Raw genomic sequence first — 21,887 nt, forward strand, 5'->3', positions numbered from 1 at the left:
CTTAGGTGTTTGAATAATTATGCACTCAGTAAAGAACAATCACATCTTTATACAGTTGGAAGTCTGAATTATTAGCCCGTTTTTTTTTTTTCCCCATTTCTGTTTAACGGGATTTTTTCCAACAAATTTTTAAACATAATAGTTTTGATAAGTCATCTCTTATCACTGATTTATTTTATCTTTGCCATGATGACAGTAAATAATATTTGACTAGATATTTTTCAAGATGTTTCTATACAGCTTAAAGTGACATTTAAAGGCTTAACTTTGGTCAAGATTTAAACATCTTTACCAAAGCTCTCTCGCTCGCACTCTCTCTCTCTTTCATCCGCCATTTGTGTAGTTTATTACCACTGTTTGCTTTTTTGTTTGTAGTTCTATTCACATCAAATGTGAAATATTAGCCATTAACAGTATGCACGGATCTGCACTTTCTACAGGGAAATAGTAGACCATCCAGGAGACTTTGAAACATTCATTTCAACATATTATGATTTGGCACATATTGGCTGATTCTCAATTTAACACAAAAAAGTACTGAAATATGCCATTTCAAACACAGCCAAAACAACACAAAAGTCACTAGAGATTTGAATGAGAAAAGTGTAACTGTCAAAATGGTAAATAATGTCCGCCTTCTAGTACAGGAGCCAATCAGTGATCGCTATAGACTTCTCTTGATATAGAGGATGCATTAAATCAAAGGGAACATGCGTCCTCTGTTCTTGCGGTCTTGAGTTTTGCAATCGAACTTTGACGCTTGATGATGTTACATGAGAACTCAAGATCGCTTAAGAATGCATTGAGAAACGTTATTAATTCAATTTTTGAATACAAATTAGAACTGAAGGACGTTTAGTATGCAAATTGGAACACAGCATATCGCTTTTTTGCTTAATGAAACTGAGATTAAAAATTGTCATTTTAATGGGTTTATATGAAAACATTTTAGTGGGGAAGGTCCTGAGTGTTTACTGTTTAATAAATAGTTTAAAATATATCCATGAACATATACTGGATGCATGATTTGATGCAGTCTATGCAAATAGAAAAGATTAGATATACAGTTTGCGGTAATACTGAAAAATTTGACACTATCTGGCAACCCTTCCTCTTACACTTTAAAAATAAAAAATAATAAATAAGCATGTATATATGTATGTGTATATGTATGCAAGTATATAGCTAACTTATTTTCCCTGCCCCTGGCATAGTTATGAATGGAGAGTGTTTTTTTTTTATTTTATTTTATTTTTATTTTTTTATTATTATTATTATTATTATTATTTTTAATATATATTTTATTTTCTACTGTTATACCCTTTGAGTATTTGTATTTATTTATTCTCTGTACTGTTGTTGTTGTTGTTGTTTTTTATATTGTTTAATTCAGAGAGAAAGAAAACGTGAGCAAAATTGTATTCTACCACCACATTGGAGCAGTTGATGTCTAATGATTCTGTGTATCTGATGCTGTGGCTCTCTGACTAACATATTTCAATAAAAAACAAAGTTTAACTAAAATATATCCATGAAAGGAAATGAGAGAAAAAAATGTCGGTAAAACTGCACCTATTTGAAAAAATGTGTGTTTTTCCTTGTAAAAACACATATGAAATGATCCTAAAAACTAAAATGAAAACAAACCGATATTTTCAAGCTACTGTATCTATGACCATGCAACAAACTGATGAAAGTGTCAACCAACCAACAATATAATCATTTCATTGTAAAGCAAATTTCCAGTTCTACATTTCAAGCATATTTCTCAAAACATTGTGAAATACAGTATATTCAGGAACTGATGGACTTACAGGATGGTATTCTGTGGATCTCCACGAGTGTGGTTGCGTGTCCGTTTGTCACTGGAGGAAGTCGAGGAACAGCCTCATGGAAAATTTCCTCTTCATCCGAGTCCACTAGACTCAAAACATCCAATCGGTCATCATCTAAATGACTATAAAAAAAACAGAGATCACAATGCATCAGCCTGACACTAAACATACATTAATCTGTAATACTCCAGCTGTAATGTTTTCCAGTTATATTCATACTCACCTAAATCCTAAACCTGAAAAACAAAAAAAGCAAAAACCATTTTAAATCAAGCGTCTTCATGAAAACATTTTATGTAGCAAAAAATAAAAGAGATGATTTGAAAATGAAAAATTTGTCCACTTGTTCCTGTGGATAAAAGTTTCTTTCTTATGTTCATCACAAAAGAAGATATTTTGAAGAATGTTAGAAACTAAAAGCCATTGACCTCCATAGCATTTTTTCCCAACTATCGGGGTTCCAATTCTAAGCCACATGTCCAATTCCCTGACTTTTTGATGCACTTTAAAAATAATTTGATAATTTAGTCATGAGTTTCACAGGACTGGGGTGCAGCTGGAAGGGTATCCGCCGTGTAAAACATATGCTGGATAAGTTGATGGTTCATTTCGCTGTGGCGACCCCAGATGAATAAAGGGACTAAGCCCTAATGCTAAAATGAACTATTGAATTTAGTCATGACAACACACATTTTTAGTTAACTGCAACTTATTAAACTAACTTAATCATGCCCTTTCCTTATGCAAGCTGTTTTAGGTTTAATAGTATGTACAGTTCTAGTTTAATAGTATGTACAGTTGAAGTCAGAATTATTCGCCCACTTTTGATTTTCTTTTTTTAAATATTTCCCCAATGATGTTTAACAGAGCAATGAAATTTTCACAGTATGTCTGATAATATTTTTTCGTCTGGAGAAAGTCTTATTTGTTTTATTTCGGCTAGAGTAAAAGCAGTTATTAATTTTTTAAAAACCGTTTTTGGGACAAAATTATTAGCCCCTTTAAGCAATTCTTTTTTTCATTAATCTACAGAAAAAACCATCGTTATACAATTACTTGACTAATTACCCTAACCTCCCTAGTTAACCTAATTAACCTAGTGAAGCCTTTAAATGTCACTTTAGGTTGTATAGAAGTGTCTTGAAAATATCAAGTAAAATATTATTTACTGTCATCATAGCAAAGATAAAATAAATCAATTATTAGAGATGAGTTATTAAAACTATTATGCTTAGAAATGTGCTGAAACAATCTTCCCTCCATTAAACAGAAATTGGGGAAAAAAAAAAACAGGGGCGCTAATAATTCAGGGGTGCTAATAATTCTGACTTCAACTGTACATTTAAATAACTTATAAGGTTAATTTGATTCAGCTTAAACATTTAGGGCAACCAGAATTTTTTTAACAGTGTGACTAAAGAGCTGAATTTCCATGACCTAGAAGCACTGAGCAGGCAAAACATACATCTTTAATCGTGTGTTGTCAAATCATATCTGTTTAGGTCACGGTGCTAAAGCCAGATACAAAGACGGACTGGACACTTCAGATTGAATTGTCTGTTTTTAATTAAATATTTAATTTAATATTTAATATTCTCAATTAGATTATGGTATTAATACAACATTGATAGAAACATTAAATAATAGTTATTTTACACCACTTCAAGACTTTAAATAGATAACTAAATACTGGTTGTAGAGATAAAGTCTAAACTTTATTAAATATAATTAGTTCACAGCCTAAAAATAGATATATTTCACTCGGTGAAAAGCTACACTTTAAAAAAAAAAAATTGAGTAATTGACACATTTCATATTTCTGGCTTCTCAGTAAAAGAAGTCATCATAACTGGGTAAACTTAAGAGTGCAGTGAATGGGAGAATACAACTATTTTTTTTTTATGATTCCATTTTCTGAAATAATCAAAGAAAAACTCCATGATGGTGTTATCAAGACTTTCCGAAAAAGAAATTAACATTGTGTGAAACTGATAATGACAGCCAGAAGACGGAACAACACCAATTTACTGTCCTGCCTCATTAGTAACACCTCACTAAAGTGGTAATCCTTTTGTGTAATTAAATGATATTATACAGTACATAAATAAACAAATACGTATAACTGTACTTTTTTTTACTCAAAATATTAAAAATGATCAAGGATTTAAGATGCTGATGACGTTAATTGCCAATAAATGTCTTGTGAAAAGGGTCCATTAAAACTCAATAAAAACCTGATAGAAGAATTGCATTTCATAAATGGAAAGTAACAATTAAAATCAATAACAAAAATCTCTGACATTCCATGACCTGGACAAAAAAATACACTTAAAGTCAGAATTAATAGCCCTCCTGAATACTTTCCCCCCAATATTTATTTAATGAAAAGAAGGTTTTTCAACACATTTCTAAACATAATAGTTTTAATAACTCATTTCTAATAACTATTCTAATAACTATTTTAGATATTTTTCAAAATACTACTATTCAGTTTAAAGTGGCATTTAAAGGCTTAACTAGGTTAATTAGGCAAGTTAGGGTAATCAGGCAAGTTACTGTTTAATAGGGATGTAACAATATTGTAAATACCGTCATACTGCAATAGTAATTTTTTTTCAATATTACCGTAGGCGCATGACTCAATAAAACTATATTTCTGAGAAAAGTTTGCTTAGGCGAATGAAGCGAACGGGAGGTAGCGGGAAATACAATTCCCATCAGCCCAGGCGTGGGCATCATCCTTTGCGGTCTGTTGTCATTACAGATCCAGTAATGCGGAAATGGAGTGTGCTGCTAGTAGCGGGGAAGAAAAAGAGCTGGAAATGATCGAACCTAAAGCGGGTTTTAAATCGGATGTGTGAAAGCATTTCGGTTTCCTTCTAAAAAGATACGAAAAAGGGGAAAAGGTGACAGACAAAGAAAAAAACAGTATGCAGGCACTGCCAGACTGTGGTGAAATATAAGTCGGGGAATACGACTAAAAACAGTCATGGGGACAGCAGAACACAGCACACTTGTTAGATTGATGCAGACATTGACTTGTACCGCAAAGAGACCTCTATCTCACTGATGGCTTGTCCTCTCAAGTGGTGCACAACGTTACCCACTGCTGTCAACCTTGGCTAAATCATATCTCTCTGTCCCAGAAACCTCAGTCCCAAATGAGAGGGGTTTTTTTCTGTTGCAGGGGACATGCCCAGAGATCCCAGCTTTTATAGTTATATGATCATTTTCCTTTAAAAAAAAACATCTCTATCTAAGTGAGTGAGTGATTAAATGTTTAATGTGATGAGTTTTCAACAATACTAAATTGAAACTTAATTTTTTTTATATGGTTTAATAGTTTTTTGTTATTAAAATTGAAAAACTGAAGTTCCTGTTTCGAAACTTACAGATAGATGGCTAATTTGTATGTCATTGATATGTTCAGTGCTAAGGTAAATAAACACTTTTGGCACTTTTTTTCGAGTCTTTTCATTAGTTTTGTTTTTTCTGTAAATTATTCAATAAATACCGTACCGTGCCATTCATTCCGAGGCATTATTGTACCATGAAATTCTGATACCATTACATCCCTACTGTTTAACGATGGTTTGTTCTGTAGACTATTGGAAAAAAAATATTGCCTAAAGGGGCTAATAATTTTGATCTTAAATGGTTTTAAAAATAATTAAAGTTTTTATTCTAGCCAAAATAAAACAAATAAGACTTTTTCCTGAAGAAAAAATATTATAGAAAATACTGTGAAAAATCCCTTGCTCTGTTAAACACAACTTGGGAAACATTTGAAAAAAAAGGGAGGGCAAATAATGTTGACCTTAACTTTATATATATAAAAAAGTACCCATCGGTACTATGGATGTCAATGGCTACCAGTAACATCTTTTGTGAGAACAGAAGAATGAAAATACTATGTTGAGGGAGTACAAATAGAGAAAATTTTCATTTTTAGGTGAACAATGTCTTTCAGTATATGTAAAAATACTAACCGATGCAAATTCGATCCCGCTTCGTATAAACCGTCACACCGACAACAATTCCAATCATCATTACCAACACAGAGACAAAGATCCCAACAATGGCTCCTCCATTTCCTGCAGAGGCTGAGAATAAATAAAAAAATACACGTCATACTGTACTTTCTAAAACCAGAAGGCTTTTACATACTTTAGCTAAGGCAGAGGTGTTAGAGAGCAAAGAAACATCTGGTCTGGTCACATTCATGCACTGGTGTCATAACTTTAGCATCACTAGCATCTCAAGTATCCCCTGAGCTAGTGTACATCTCTGATGTAGGCTATTGTTTAAAATATGTGTCTCATTCCTAAATAGCTGAAATCATCTGCAGTTATCTATGACGTGAGAAATTGGATGAAATGGATAATAATTCATTATAAAAGTAAAAAGTAAGTTTAATAACATAAAATAAGTTTGTTTCGACATAATACAGTTGAAGTCAGAATTATTAGACCCCATTGATTTTTCCCTTTTTCAATTATTTCCCAAATGATGTTTACAGAGCAAGGAAATTTTTACAGTATGTCTGATAATATTTTTTCTTCTGGAGAAAGTCTTATGTGTTTGATTTCAGCAAGAATAAAAGGAGTTGTTAATTTTTTTTAAAATAATTTTAAGGTCAATATTATTAGCCCCTTTAAGCTATATATTTTTTCAATAATCTACAGAACAAACCATCATTATACAATAACTTGCCTAATTACCCTAACCTGCCAAGTTAACCTTATTAACCAAGTTAAGCCTTTAAATGTCACTTTAAGCTGTATAGAAGTGTCTTGAAAAATATCTAGTCAAATATTATTTACTGTCATCATGGCAAAGATAAAATAAATCAGTGATTAGAGATGAGTTATTAAAACTATTATGTTTAGAAATGTGCTGAATGTAAATGTAAATGTAAAATCTTCTCTCCGTTAAACAGAAATTGGGGAAAAAATAAACAAGGGGGCTAATAATTCAGGGGGGCAAATAATTCTGACTTCAACTGTACATAATAATTATATCTTACATTATAAATACATCTTTTGACACAATGTACTTTTAAAGAAAAATTATGTCCATATACTCGTGGTCTGCATTTCCATAAAATACAATAAAGTCACCTTTGTGTAATAGTATGAAAAACTCTGTATTTCTGCCTTGAACACAGCAGTTTTTTCCTGACTGTTTTTAATGCATTAATAATACATACACACATATTTTTGAACATGTTTTGACTTTCTGTAATTTTTTTGGCCATTTTGGACTGTGTCTAGGATTATTCATATGCTGTAAAACAGTTGCAGGATGACACTGTATGTCTGTAATAAAAAAATAAAACATAAGACATAAGACACAAGAGCTAAAATGTGCTGTCCACATATGTGGCCAGTAAGCCCTAGGAGGTTAAAATGATTTCTGATAAATCATATCACGTTTAAAACCAAGGATGCTGAAATTCACAGGTATAAATGTCATGAAATATATTTAAACAGTTATTTTAAATTCAAAGTACTGTTTTACAGTTTTAATGTATGATAATTATTATTCAAGTACCAGTTTACTTCAGAATTTTCTACTGCCTTTATGCCTAAACAAATTAAAAATTGTTATAGATTTAAATTGTAAATAAAGTATAATTTAAAAACACTAAAAATCAGCAAGGGAAATTTGGGGTAACATTCTTGTCATGAAAGTTATTGTACTTTAATATTTTATTTCTTTAATAATTGAGAATTTTCTTTCTCCTCTATTTTCGTTTGAGTTTTACAAGGCAATCTAGACCTTTATTACTACAATAAAAGAATTGTAATTGCAAAAATAAATAATAATAATAATAATAATAATAATAATAATAATAATAATAATAATAATAATAATAATAATAATAATAATAATAAATTAGGTAACACTTTATTTTGATGGTCCATTTGAGTATTAGTAGACTGTCTGCTTAATATCTGTTGATGCTGCTCCTTCAATAGACATTTAACATGTCAACTTACAAACCCTAACCCCAACCTAACAGTCTTCTTATAATCTAATGAGAATTAGTTGTAACAAACAGACCATCAAAATAAAGTGTGACCATAAATAATAATAAAATAATTTATTAATTAAATTAATAAATAAATACATTTCATTATTAAACATTTAATTATATTTTTATAATAATTTTATTAAATACAATTACAAAAACACACATGTACTGTATAAATTAATGTATGGAGAAACACTGAATTTTCAGACTTACTCTTCACATTCAGATACACTTCCAGCTCTCTTGCGCCCAGGGGGTTTTCACTGTAGCAGTAGTAGACTCCTTCATCAGCCTTTGTTACATTGACTATAGTGAGTGTGAATGCGGGTCTATTTTCTTGCACTATATATTTAGAGGTGTTTTCAATGAGGTCATCATTTTTCTTCCAGACAGTTTTGGCTGGCGGTAGAGAGCTGGTCTCAGTACAGCTGATGGTGATATTGGTGCCTTCCAAAGCGGTGGCCAGAGGTTGTCCTGTTGGGTATGGTATCTCTGGAAGACACATGAAATATGATCACTTTTAATAAGTTGTTTTTATGTTTAAGGATAAAAAAATCATTAGAGGGTCCCAACATATACTGACAATCATGACATGTATCAAAGATCTTTTACAGTTAACCCTTGTGTGCTTTTGGGGATGTTTTTATCTACTCTGGGGTGATTCTGAGTGATAATTTTGCCACATCTTTCTCTGTGTTTCAGCCAATGAAATGATTTTTGGTCACAAATCTTATTCTGACAAATATTTGGGGAAAGTGCTTTGAAAGTTTTCAAAAATTCGCTTTGGGTAAATTTACTACCCTTTCGTTATGTTGGGGGCTGTTTTTGCCCTATTGACTTCCATTATAATGACATTTTTTAGAATGCAAAGGAATGACATCATGTAATCATGCATTCTTGATTGTCGCTTATTTTTCCTGTTGGGAAGAGGTCAAATATGTAATTTTATAATAAAAGTCAATGGGGCAAAAAAGGCCTCAAACATAGCGAAAGTCAGTTTAAACAGTACACAAGGGTTAGTTAGACGTAAAAATGAAGTTGCGATATTTTTCACCTCGTTTCAATAAATAGTTTAGGACGGGACTTAATTTTGTTTATTAGAGTTAGATTGGGTGTTTGCGGTTTGCTATTGGTGGATTGTGTATTATTGACAGGTTAATCAACCCTAACCCTAACAGGCCTTCATACAAAAAAACATAACATCGAAGAAGAGAAGTTTGTGAAGTGGGAGAAAAGTATATTTTGATTTATGAGCACATGAATTAACATAATGATTTGCATAAATAAATAATTTTTAATAATTACTACAATATTACACACAAAAAAGTTGACTTTAAGTATAATCTTGGCTAACAGTGTTTATTAGAAAAACATTCTCAAAGGTTTTGGTTCTGGGTTATCTAAATTTATTTGACAAAAAGATGTATTATTATATAATGTAATATTTTGTAAAATGTAACTTATTCTTGTAAGCTAAATTTTTTATCATTACCGCGTCACAGTCACATGATCCTTCAGAAATTATTTTAATTGGCAGATTTCGCTTAGATATTGCAATTATGATTATGTAATGCATTGTGAATGTTATTGCTGAAAAAAACAATTAATTTCATCACACACACAAAAACCCTGATCCCAAACTTTTAAGCACTCATGTACAGTTGAAGTCAGAACTATTTGCCCCCCTTTGAATTTTATTTTCTTTTTAAAATATTTCCCCAATGATGTTTAACAGAGCAAAGACATTTTCACAGTATTTCCTATAATTTTTTTTCTTCTGGAGAAAGTCTTATTTGTTTTATTTCGGCTATAAAAGCAGTCTTAAATTTTTTAAACCCATTTTTAAGGTCAAAATTATTAGTCCCTTTAAGCAATATTTCTTTCCTAATTAACTAGGTTAACTAATTAACCTAATTAACCTAGTTAAGCCATAGTTCAATGTCACTAAGTTGTATAGAACTATTTCTGGTTGTTCCACTAGTGATCAGGTGGAGAAGAAGCAGCACTATTTTATCATAATAAACACATTTTAGGCTTCAGTTATAACTCTGCTCTGTGCAGTCTAATAAAACACACAACATATTAAAGCGGTTTTGTTTTTTCTTTGTTTTCTATAAAACAAAACTGAAAAATCGAGGGTTTGTGACATCATTAGCATGAACACACAGCCCATGCATTCCACTAGTTAAAATTGCTTTGAATTTGATCATTCTTGTAAACATTTGGGATAATTTAAATACACAAGTCAGCAAAATACTTAACACTGTTCTAGTGTTAGTTTGTTTTTGATATATATTTTAATAAATAAATCTTACACACTGTGCCTTTTATCAAACATTTCAATGATGATCTGCATTTTTGTAATACAGAATAAAAGTGACTTACTGAGGGTAAAGGAGCAGGATTTTTCCACTCCTGTCACATGATGTCCAGTACATTTCACTTTATCTCCATCGTGCAGGATTGACCTGTTCACAGAGACATTCAGCTCTTCAGTCTGCTGGGACGTCGTCAAGTTGATTGTGGGACCTTCGGCTGCTCCTTCGACTTCCTGCCAGGTCAGAGTGGGCACAGGGTAACCTCCAAACCAGCTACATATGAACAACACATCAGATGGCTTATCTCCCAACTCCCAACTGCACTCCGGATGCCTTTCTGGAGCATCTGGAAAAAAAAGTATTATTAAAGATTATTAAAACCGGTATTTCATTTTTACATTAATTATAAAGTCTGGAGATAAACTGAAGAAACTACAAAACAAAGAAAAAGTACACTAAGTTGCTGCATAGAACTGTTTTTCACCCTTAACTAATTTGGGACCCAGTGGAAATAAGAAATTGGCTTTTTTTAAACCTTTTGATGCGTTGCTCAAAATATTAACAGAGCAAAGAGGCTCAATCACAAATAATAAATACACGGCTGAAGCTGCTACAATATAAGTGGTTGATGCGGAACTCCAGTGGTATTGCATGAACATCATGAAAACATTCCAGACACCTGTATAAGATGCAATGATGCATGAGTTTAAAGGTTTATTATATCGTTGCATATGGTAGTGTGACAAAATTAGAAATTCTTGGAAAGAAGTGAAAGGAATGACAGAGAAGATAGTTTGTGTGAATATTCCATTGTCACCTCAGATTTATTAAATTTCATTTATACCCAAAGGGAAATCAAAATTAAAAAGACTGAATTTATATTTAAAAATGTATGTTTTCTTCAAGCTAAACTGATTATTTCTTTAAATTGGAAAAATGTGTGTACATGTATAGGATGTTGGCTGAAATACATGGTTACAAACATGACAATGGAACAACTATTCCGGCATATGTTTTACACAGCGGGTGCCCAGCGCAACCCAGTACTGGAAACCACCCATACACACTTATTCAAACACATAACCTATATATTAAGAGATAAATACAAGATCTTGGAGAGAGTTTTGGGACCTTTCAATTTGTTTCTAAAATGTGGTCATAGTTCAATGTTACTAGGTGGTATAGAACTATTTCTGGTTGTTCCACTAGTGATCAGGTGGAGAAGAAGCAGCAATATTTTATCATAATAAACACATTTTAGGCTACAGTTATAACTCTGTGCAGTCTAATAAAACACACAACATATTAAAACGGTTTTGTTTTTTCTTTGTTTTCTATAAAACAAAACTGAATAATCGAGGGTTTGTGACATCATTAGCATGAACACACAGCCCATGCATTCCACTAGTTAAAATTGCTTTGAATTTGATCATTCTTGTAAACATTTGGGATAATTTAAATACACAAGTCAGCAAAATACTTAACACTGTTCTAGTGTTTGTCTAGTTTTGTTTGTTCTTTAAATTGGAAAAATGTGTGTAAAAGTATAGGATGTTGGCTGAAATACATGGTTACAAACATGACAATGGAACAACTATTCCGGCATATGTTTTACACAGCGGGTGCCCAGCGCAACCCAGTACTGGAAACCACCCATACACACTTATTCACACACATAACCTATATATTAAGAGATAAATACAAGATCTTGGAGGGAGTTTTGGGACCTTTCAATTTGTTTCTAAAATGTGGTAGAGCTGGAAATGTGTTGGTTGTTAAATAAGAATACCAGTCATTTTTTTCCGGTTTTAATTCTGTATTATCTGAAATAAATAAATAAATAAATAAATAAAAGAAATTATATATATATCTCCGTCCTATAACAGTATCCTAATTGTTCTCAGGTGTGTTTAAATGATGCACCTATAGTGGGACTATAACAGATTCAAAAAGTATTGAAAAAAAATTATTCAGAGAATAATTGGAAAAGCTTTTGTAATATACCCAATGGTACATAACCTGAAGTGTACAGTAGAACATCAGATGCATCCCAAATTGCATACTTATGCGCTATTATATAGTTTAAATAGTGCATTCACACGCAAATATTCTTTTTAGGGCGGCACGGTGGCTCAGTGGTTAGCACTGTCGCCTCACAGCAAGAAGGTCGCTGGTTGGAATTTCTGTGTGGAGTTTGCATGTTCTCCACATGTTCGTGTGGATTTCCTCTGGGTGCTCCGGTTTACCCCACAGTCCAAAGACAATCGCTATAGGTGAATAAACTAAATTGGCCGTAGTGTATGTGTGTGTGTAAATGTGAGAGTTTATGGGTGATTCTCAGTGCTGTGTTACAACTGGAAGGGGCATCCACTTTGTAAAACATATGCCGGAATTGTTGGTGTTTCATTCCACTGCGGCAGCCCCTGATAAAAAAAGGTACTAAGCTAAAGTAAAATGAATGAATGAATGAATGAATGAATATTGCATTTTATTCTAAAATTAATAGGTGCACTTTAAATACCCAGATGATGCCCCTTATTCAACCATTAAATATAAGTGTGCAGTGTTGGACACTTCACAAACCTAATTCATATACTATGCTGTTGAGTGTGTAAGTTCATTAATACAATGTGTAAGCGCATTGTATGCCATGTGGAACGCAGTGTTTGTCTTGATTGCAATAAAGAACGTGCTAAACTGTTGTATATACTTGGCTAAAAATGTACATTATTATTCATTCATATATTCATTTTTCTTTGGCTTAGACCCTTATTTATCTGGGGTCGCCACAGTGGAATGAACCACCAACTATTCCAGCATATGTTTTACGCAGCAGATGCTTTTCCAGCCACAACCCAGTACCAGGAAAACTACTATTTACAGTCATTATTATTAAAGTTATTAAAGTCAAGTTCTCAGATTCTTTCAGTCAACATGTGAATGAGTCAGGAGACAACACTTTTACCATTGGAAAAATGTACTCAGACAGGTCGCTTTTAATTTACATAAAATATTAGAGGCTTTTTTTGCACTTTTGGCACTTTCTGGAACTTTCTTGATTTTACCTACCCTTTGTCTTTCTAATTTTGGCTCTAAGGAATTTGCATGCATTTTAATATAAAACAAGAACTGCTGTACATGTTATTGCAAGATACCGGAACCACAGCTGTTTTAATAAAAATAAATCAAATAATATACAAATAAATAGATTTTTTTTTTCCACATATGACTTCATGGAGGGGATGGCACAGTGGCTCAGTGGTTAGCACTGTCACCTCATAGCAAGAAGGTCGCTGGCTGGACTAGTGGGCATTTCTGTGTGGAGTTTGCTTCTTGAATTGGGTGAACTAAATTGTCTGTAGTGTATGAGTGCATGTGCATGCGTGTGTGTTTGTGTGTGTGAAAAAGTGTGTATAGGTGTTTTCCAGTACTAGGCTGAAAGGGCATTCGCTGAATAAAACATACTGTATGCTGGAATAGTTGGCGGTTCATTCCGCTGTGGCTACCTTTGGAAATAGAGACTAAGCTGAAGGAAAATGAATGAATAAATAAATGAATGAATGAATGAATGAATTAATTAATTAATCAATAAGGATGCCAATAAATGTGGCACACATATATTTAACAAGGATATTAGATTTTTGATAAAACTGTGTTGTGTTTGTTATTAATTGTTTTCAACACCAGCAACAGAGCTTTTCTGTTAATAAAAACAAAATGTACATAATAAATACACTTTTCACAGCCTTATTTGCTTATATTTAACAGGGGTACCAACATTGGTGGATGTACACATTTTTATTTTTTTTTGTTAAAAAATATTAAACCTGCCTTACAGTAAACCAGCAGCTCCTGGGTCTTGTTCGCGGTTCTCCTGGAGAGTGTATTCTGGGATGTACAAGTGTACGTCCCTTGATCTAGTGGCTGGATATTTGTAATGGAGAACGCAAGAGGAGATTTGCTTCCAAATTCTCTTTCAGGATTATCTGATGCCAAATTGTCAACCGTCCATGTCAGGTTCTGTGATGGGTTTGACTCACTGGAACAACTGAAATTGACATCCGAACCTTTATGGACAAATAACGTTCCATTGTTCAAGAAAGTCGCTGGACTTATGTCCAGTGATACGCCAGTGGGACCAGCTGAAATATAAAACAAATGCAAAACTTTAATAATAACCTTCAACAAAACCTTCAAGACTACACATTTTTAATTAAATATTAAGTGAAACAATTATATCGAAATAATCTGTCAAATTAATAGTTTTTTTCATTTGAATTTGTTTTAAAATGTAGTTGATTTCTGTTTGTGTGTACCATCTTTGTGTACAAGATTTTGTGCAACATCTTTAATGCTTTGACATATTATGAATTTAATAATTACATAAAATAGCAGCATATTACTGTATCACAAATTAAAATACAAAATTAAAAGCACTTCATTCCAGTTTATCAATTTCTTTTTATTATAAAAAAACTGATGGCATAAATGGGAAATTAATCATTTAAGCCATTATATTCGAAATGTTCTCATATTCTGAATTTATTTAATTCTAAATTGTGTAAAAAATAATGGTGTAATATTATCACAAATGTATTTTTGCTTGTTTTTTTATTAATTAAATAAATAACCAATTCATTCCTGTAATGACAAAGCTGATTTTTTAGCATCATTACTTTAGCCTTAAGAGAGAGAGATTTTTGAGTTTATTGCCGATTCAGCTTCTTTGGCTATGTCATGGCAACAAAAAAAAACAGATCAAGTTTACCACATTTTATAAATACCACTTTTCTATAGTTATAAAAACTATTCTAACAATTAAAAGTCGGCAACAGCAATAAATAATACACAAGATAAAATACATAAATAATAATAATAATAATGATGATGATAACATATAAGATACAAATCTAAAACAGTTTTTAGATTGTGTCTTAAGGTAAAAAATAAATGAGATGTTCCTCCTATGTCTGGCTGAACTTCAAAAAGTTTATTTTCTGAGCATTGGTCTCATTCTGTTTGCCATTTGTTTAGAATATAGCCTTTTATAAGTGGCTTTAGATCTGAAGGTGGGATTTTGCACTCCTTTAGTTTTCCTATAAGAGCCATTTTAGCCTTAAATGTCATTAAAAATCGTTTTTAGATGTTAGTATCCGTACTGTTTAGGATATCTATAAGCTAGTGTGCTCCAAAACAGTGACAAAATTTGTGTTAGAAGATGTAAAACTGTCAGTTAGTCTCCTCCATGTCTCCTGTACAGTACAGAATGCGCTCAGCTTGCCAAATTAACATAAATTTTCGATCGCTAGCAGTGTGAGTTTCAACAAGGATGTAAAAAAGGTTGTAACTGTCTGCAGCAAGACCACTAAAAAGGGGGCCGCACACCGGATGTGCTGCGCTACGATGTGCCACGCATTTTAGAATTGTAAATATAGGTTTATATCAGGGTACACACACTGATCCCGCAATACGGAAGTGCACATTCGCATGTTACTTAAAATTCTTAATTAATACATAAATAAAGAATAAATCTTTAGTAAATTTTAGTAAACCTTTATTTTCAATGCATCTATTCCTAATAAAATATCTCAATATCCCAAACGTTTTTTGAGAATCCACATAAGAACTAGACCACAGCCTTGTTTCAATTTCAGCTAGTCTTAATGTATGTTGGCTATCCTACACATCTCAGTCACATGGCGGTGCTTTTCTAGATTCATGCATAGCAGTTAAACCAGAAAAACCAGTTTGAAGTCTTACAGAAACTGGAGCGATCTATCAAAGCTTTCTGTTGTCACATTAGTAGGGTTTACAGATCTACATACCGGCAATTGTAAGTTGGATTTTTGAAAGAGTCTGCCACGAGCTTCCACCCTTTGCTTGGGATTCACATTCATAAAGTCCTTCATCGATTAACTGAAGGCCACTGATCCTCAGAAAGCCATTCTCTGAAATAGAAAGATGCACTGACGGGTTTGGGGGGTTTTGGGTTGCGACAACAGCTCCATCTTTCTTCCACTGGTAAAGAACTGAAGACGCATTAACAGGCTGGTCAAGACAGTGTAGTGTTGTGTTGTTCCCCTTTTCTCCAATAAAAAACTGCTGCACCTGCTCTTCTGAAACTACAGGAAGAAAGAAAAGCAGTGTGTTATGGAGTAGTACAGTGATATAAACATTTCAAATATAAAACAAAAAGTACTATGGTAGTATTATGGTACAATTTCCATTAAACATTGTTTAGTAAAGCCTATTAAAAAGAATGGCAAGCAGTTTTAAGCTAATTAGCAGTTTTGCTAATTAACAGGATTTTCTCAATGAGCTCCGCTAGGGCTTTTCAGCCAGTGATGAACTTCCGGTGAAAGCTTTATGTGACTATTTTCAATTTCTTAAGGTTGCTTTTACAGCATGGATGTTGTAATGTAAATCAAATATAATCAGTTAAATAGACTTAAGCGTCCATTTGGTTAACGTGTGAAAAGAGATGAAAGACCGTTTAAACGCAAGTGCCCTCATTAGCACCAGGCTAGTGCAGAAACTCCATTGACAATACTGGGGTAAAATTCATTTCCATATTTTAAAGACATGGCGCAGAACAATACACTTTAATCCAGTGCTTCTTGTTTGACCTGATACCCACTTTATATATCGTATCTCAGCCAGGCAGTGAAGATCACTGTTTATTTAAAGAAATCAGATCTTAAATGTGGCGATTTTGTATTGAATTACAATTAACTGGAAGCCCTGGGGCTGGGTGAAATTAAAAGCATAATATAATATATAATATGGTTTAATGGTATAATCCTCCATGTAAACCACGGTTCAGTATCAAGGTTTCAATTTTATAAAAAAGCCTATCAAAAAGACGTCTTAAGATTGAATTTGCAATAGTATTTGATGAAATTCCTAGTAGACTTGTTCTGTGTAACTTTTCTGTTAGTATGTCCACTGAATCCAATCTTTTACATATTAAGTATCAATGGTGTGAAAACTAAAGACAATATATTTAATAACTTTAAAACATTATGCAGAACCAGAACCCCATTGTTGCCTAAATGCCAATCTTTTTGGAATGTTCTTATTTAAGTAGATTGAGTAGAAAAAAAGTTTGGAACTTACCTAGTAAATACTGTCTAACAAATAAAGTTAAAGAAGTGACATATAAACTAATTCATTCAATTTATTCAGTGAAACAAATTGTTAATTTTTTTTAGAGACGTGGAATGTGCGTGCTCTTTTTCTGAATTAAAGGAGGAATCGATAAAACAATTTTTTGAATGCACATATAGCCAAATGTTTTGGTCTGATGTTAAATATCTTATATTTAAACTTACAAAATTTAAAAATGTTGTTTTCTTGTAAAGATATTTTTTGACATACAATAACAATACTTTGGAGCAGAATTTGTTGATTATAATTTTAATCATAATTTGATGATTATATATGGGTAGTGCCATGTACACAAACAAAAGAAATGGTCCAATGATAAACCTAACATGTATTTGTTGAAAATTAATCTTAAGCGTTATTTTGAAACCCTAAAAGATATTTTAAAAAAAAGCTAGAAGGATGTATGCAATTTTGAAAACATTTTCTTATGTGAATTTGTTGTAATTTATATATACCCTGTAATTTCATTTTTTTTCTCTATTGATTTGTTTCTTTGACGTGAAAAAAATGTAAGCATTGTATTCCTCTTTATTCTATGCTATTGTTCTTGTTATGCAATAAATCAATAATTAAATAAATAAGTACTATGGTAATATCATGGTATACAATTTTCATGTAAACATTGTTTAGTACCATGATTTCACTTTTTAAGAAGGCCTATCAAAAATAAGCTTTACACTAACTTGCAGGTTGCTAATTTGCAGGCTACTATCAATTCTTTATATCAACAACTGGTTTGAATGGCAGTCTATGGAGGAAAGAACAGCGTGTCTTGGAATAGGAACAGTGATATGAACATCTCAAATATTAAACAGAAGTACTAAGGTAATATTATAATACAATTAACATATAAACATTGTTTAGTACCATGACTTCACTTTTTAAGAAGGCCTATCAAAAACAAGCTTTAAGCTAAATTGCAGTTTTGCTAAATTGCAGGATTCTCTTAATTCCTACCAACAAGTGAGTTTAAATGGCAGTCTATAGAAGAAAGAACAGAGTGTGTTTGGATTAGTACAGTGATATAAAGACTTTAAATATTAAAACAGAAGTACTATGGCAATATTATTTTACATAATTCCCATGTAAACATTGTTTAGTACCGTGATTTCACTTGGCCTATCAAAAAGAAGCCTTAAGTTAATTAGCAGTTTTGCTAATTTACAGGTTTCTCCCAATTCTTGATACAAACACACTGAATTTAAATGGCAGTCTATGGAAGAAAGAACAGTGTGTTTTGGAGCACTTCAAATTTCAAACAAAAGCACTATGGTAATATTATTTTCATGTAGGCTAAACATTGTTTAGTACCATGGTTTCAATTTTTAAAAAGGCCTATAAAAATAAACTTTAAGTTAATTTGCAGGCTACTCAATTCTTGTTACCAACACCGACAACTGAATTCAAATAGCAGTCTATACAGGAAGAAAGAAAGCTGTGCTTTTTGGAGCAGTACAGTGATTTGACATTAAACAGAAGTTAAATAAAAAAATAAAAAAACAGAAGTACTATGGTAATATTATGGTACAATTCCCATGTAAACTTTGTTTAGTATCATGGTTTCACTTGGCCTATCAAAAAGAAGCTTTAAGCTAATAGCAGTTTTGCTAATTTGCAGGATTTCCTCAATTCCTAATTTAAATGGCAATCAATATTGTGACGATTTATAAAAATGTCACTCCTGATATGAAGAACATTGTTTTTTTTTTCCTCCAAGTGACGACGTCATTTTTTATATTTTTTCTAGTCGTCATTTCCTGATATTAAATATTGTCATTGTTATTATTAGTGAACTCACAGTATGATAAATTAGCATTTTTACTAGTGAGATGTTAATTGTTGATATCAATAATTCATATCCTGCGAATAATTAAGGTAAAATAATATTGATTTAAAAACTACTTAAAAACTACAGGAGTGAGGTGTTTGGTTTGGACATGATCATAGCATTTTTGTAAATCAGCTGGAAATACATAATAAAGTACAATAACACCCGATGATGTCTCCTTCAAAATGAACGGACGACAAATGTAGCTACCTGTCAACGAACTCACCTGTTTGATGAGAAAGAAGAAGCAGATATAAAACTACAGCAGATGTTATCATCATCGTTGGCTTGTCAGGAAGTCCTTTCAGATTACGGGATAAAATACACTTTCCTTTGACAACTCGATCGAGTTTCCTTTTGTTTCCCGGTAAAACGCATCAAACACGTTTTATACAATTTCATTAAATAAATACAATATTATAAATTATAAATTATAAATTATATTATAAAATAATATTAAGATTAACTCGTGATAGATTTGGGGAATGCCGTAAATGTTTCTTCTGCTACGTCCGTCTCGTGTTCATCTTCAACCTGTTTACTCGGTTTTTTTTTCCCGGAAACTTTGAAATTGTAGTTTGACCACACCCTTTACCTGCGCTCTTAAAGAGACACGCACCACTTTTGGGTTTGACAGGTGACACGAGTTGAGTCTGGCAGCCAGGTCTATATACTTTGTCGGGGGATTTTGGTTTCGGGTGACGCAGTGCGCTCCGGTTTACCTCACATGAGTGTCCATGGATGTTTAGCAGTACAGAAGAGGATCCGCTGAGTAAAATATGCAAAGTTGATGGTTCATTCCGCTGTGGCGACCCCAATTAATTAGGGAGACCATGTAAGCTGAAAAGAAAATGAATGAATGAAATTGGCTGTAGTGTATGTAGGCCAGTAGCCAGCCTGGTCAAACTGGTGGTTCTTTTTTCTCAAATTATGGACATTTTTAGAGTTACACTACTCGTTTTATATTTAATTATGAGATTTAAATAGATTTTAAGCACTATTTTTTATCTGTATTAGCTTGTCGGATGGTCATCATAACCACACTTTTGATGTACCAAAAAAAAATCCTAAAAATTAATAATAAAGAAATATTTATTTTTAAAATTCAAATTTATTACATCATATATCATAAAAAAAATTAACCCATTAAGCTCATGAATGGGACAAATTCTGGACCACCCGAACCCCCTCTGGCTATAGGCCTGGTATATGTGTTGATGAGTATGTATGTTTTTTCCCAGTGATGGGTTGCAGCTGGAAGGGCAGCCGCTGTGTAAAACATATGCTGGATAAGTTGGCAGTTCATTCCGCTGTGGCGACCCCTGAGGGGCTAAAGGGACTAAGCCGAAAGAAAATGAATAAATAAATGATTTTGGTTTCATGTATTGAGAACTTCAACTCCCCTGCTACTTATTTTTCTTAATTTATTAATTATTTATTTGACATTTTATTTATTGAATAATATAATTTTGTATTTTTATTAATATTAATGTGGACGGAAAGATTGTGAATGTAAATTGATTGTTATCCTGGTCTTTTTGTGCAATTTGAATGTTAATCTGTTATTGTTCAAGCATAGTTAATAATAAAAAAAGAGTCTGGCAGGTCAACCGGCTGCACGAGGGCTGGCTTGGAGGATCCTAGACTTTGAACAAAGGTCCTTTTCACTCTTAACCGATACTACAGTATACAGTGAATGTAATGATAAGCTGTTGTGAAGTTATGGTTGACCTGAAGTGTTTCATGCAGGCCTAGTGTCACTGTTTGCTACTGTTATTGTTTGCTACTGTTTTCCAGATGTGAAAATAATGAATTAATAATGATGATGATTATGGCAATGATAGTAGTAGCAATGCTATTTTAATATTAAAATGTCAAGTAGTTTTTAAAATGCACTATGGTACATGAATGACATTTTGGTTCATGAATCATAGCTTAGTTCAGCATACATGTAAACATGCGAAGAGATGAATATGCTTACTTTGTTGTGTCTAGTTAGCTTATATTTGTGTCAATATATATATATATATATATATATATATATATATATATATATATATATATATATATATATATATATATATATATATAGTTAGAATTAATTATTGTGCCAAATTCAAAATATATTTAAGAAAGAAAGTATGGGTTTGTAGTAATGCTGATGATAATGATGATGATGATGATACTAATAATAATAAAAAATAATAATAATAATAATGATGATAATAATAATTGTTATTATTATCATTATTTTATATTAATAATAATTATTATTATTATTACTATTATTATGTTACATGTTTTACATAGAGCTGCACCGTGGTGCAGTGGGTAGCACATTCGCCTCACAGCAAGAAGGTCATTGGTTTGAGCCTCAGCTAGGTCAGTTGGTATTTCTGTGTGGGGTTTGCATGTTCTTCCCATGGATATGTGGGTTTCCTCCGGGTGCTATGGTTTTTCCCCACAGTCCAAAGACATGCTGTACGGGTGAATTGGGTAACCTAAATTGTCTGTAGTGTATGTGTGTGAATGAGAGTGTATGGATGTTCCCCAGTGGTGGGTTGCAGCTGGAAGAACATCTGCTACATAAAACATATGCTGGATAAGTTGGCGGTTTATTCCGCTCTGGCAACCCCAGATAAATAAAGGGACTAAGCCGAAAAGAAAATGAATGAATAAAAGTCATATTTCAAATCTATTTT

General features: G+C 32.4%; 1 protein-coding gene across 4 annotated transcripts in view; it reads right to left on the reverse strand.

Moving 5' to 3' along the window:
• vsig10 (V-set and immunoglobulin domain containing 10) overlaps positions 1 to 19,752 on the reverse strand; it is a 20,791-nt gene extending 1,039 nt beyond the window's left edge. The window contains 9 exon segments of one of the 4 annotated variants that reach the window (NM_001100094.2): positions 1,815 to 1,957; positions 2,059 to 2,071; positions 5,825 to 5,938; positions 8,086 to 8,364; positions 10,258 to 10,536; positions 14,027 to 14,332; positions 16,016 to 16,312; positions 19,412 to 19,600; positions 19,636 to 19,752. In NM_001100094.2, the coding sequence (NP_001093564.2) occupies positions 1,815 to 1,957; positions 2,059 to 2,071; positions 5,825 to 5,938; positions 8,086 to 8,364; positions 10,258 to 10,536; positions 14,027 to 14,332; positions 16,016 to 16,312; positions 19,412 to 19,466 (1,486 nt within the window). In that variant the 5' untranslated portion in view covers positions 19,467 to 19,600; positions 19,636 to 19,752. 4 annotated transcript variants of the gene reach the window in all.
• Between the last annotated feature and the right edge of the window lie 2,135 nt (positions 19,753 to 21,887).

Source organism: Danio rerio, chromosome 5, assembly GCF_052040795.2.
Source record: "Danio rerio strain M-AB ecotype USA chromosome 5, GRCz13ab, whole genome shotgun sequence".
NCBI classification, from domain to species: Eukaryota; Metazoa; Chordata; class Actinopteri; order Cypriniformes; family Danionidae; genus Danio; species Danio rerio.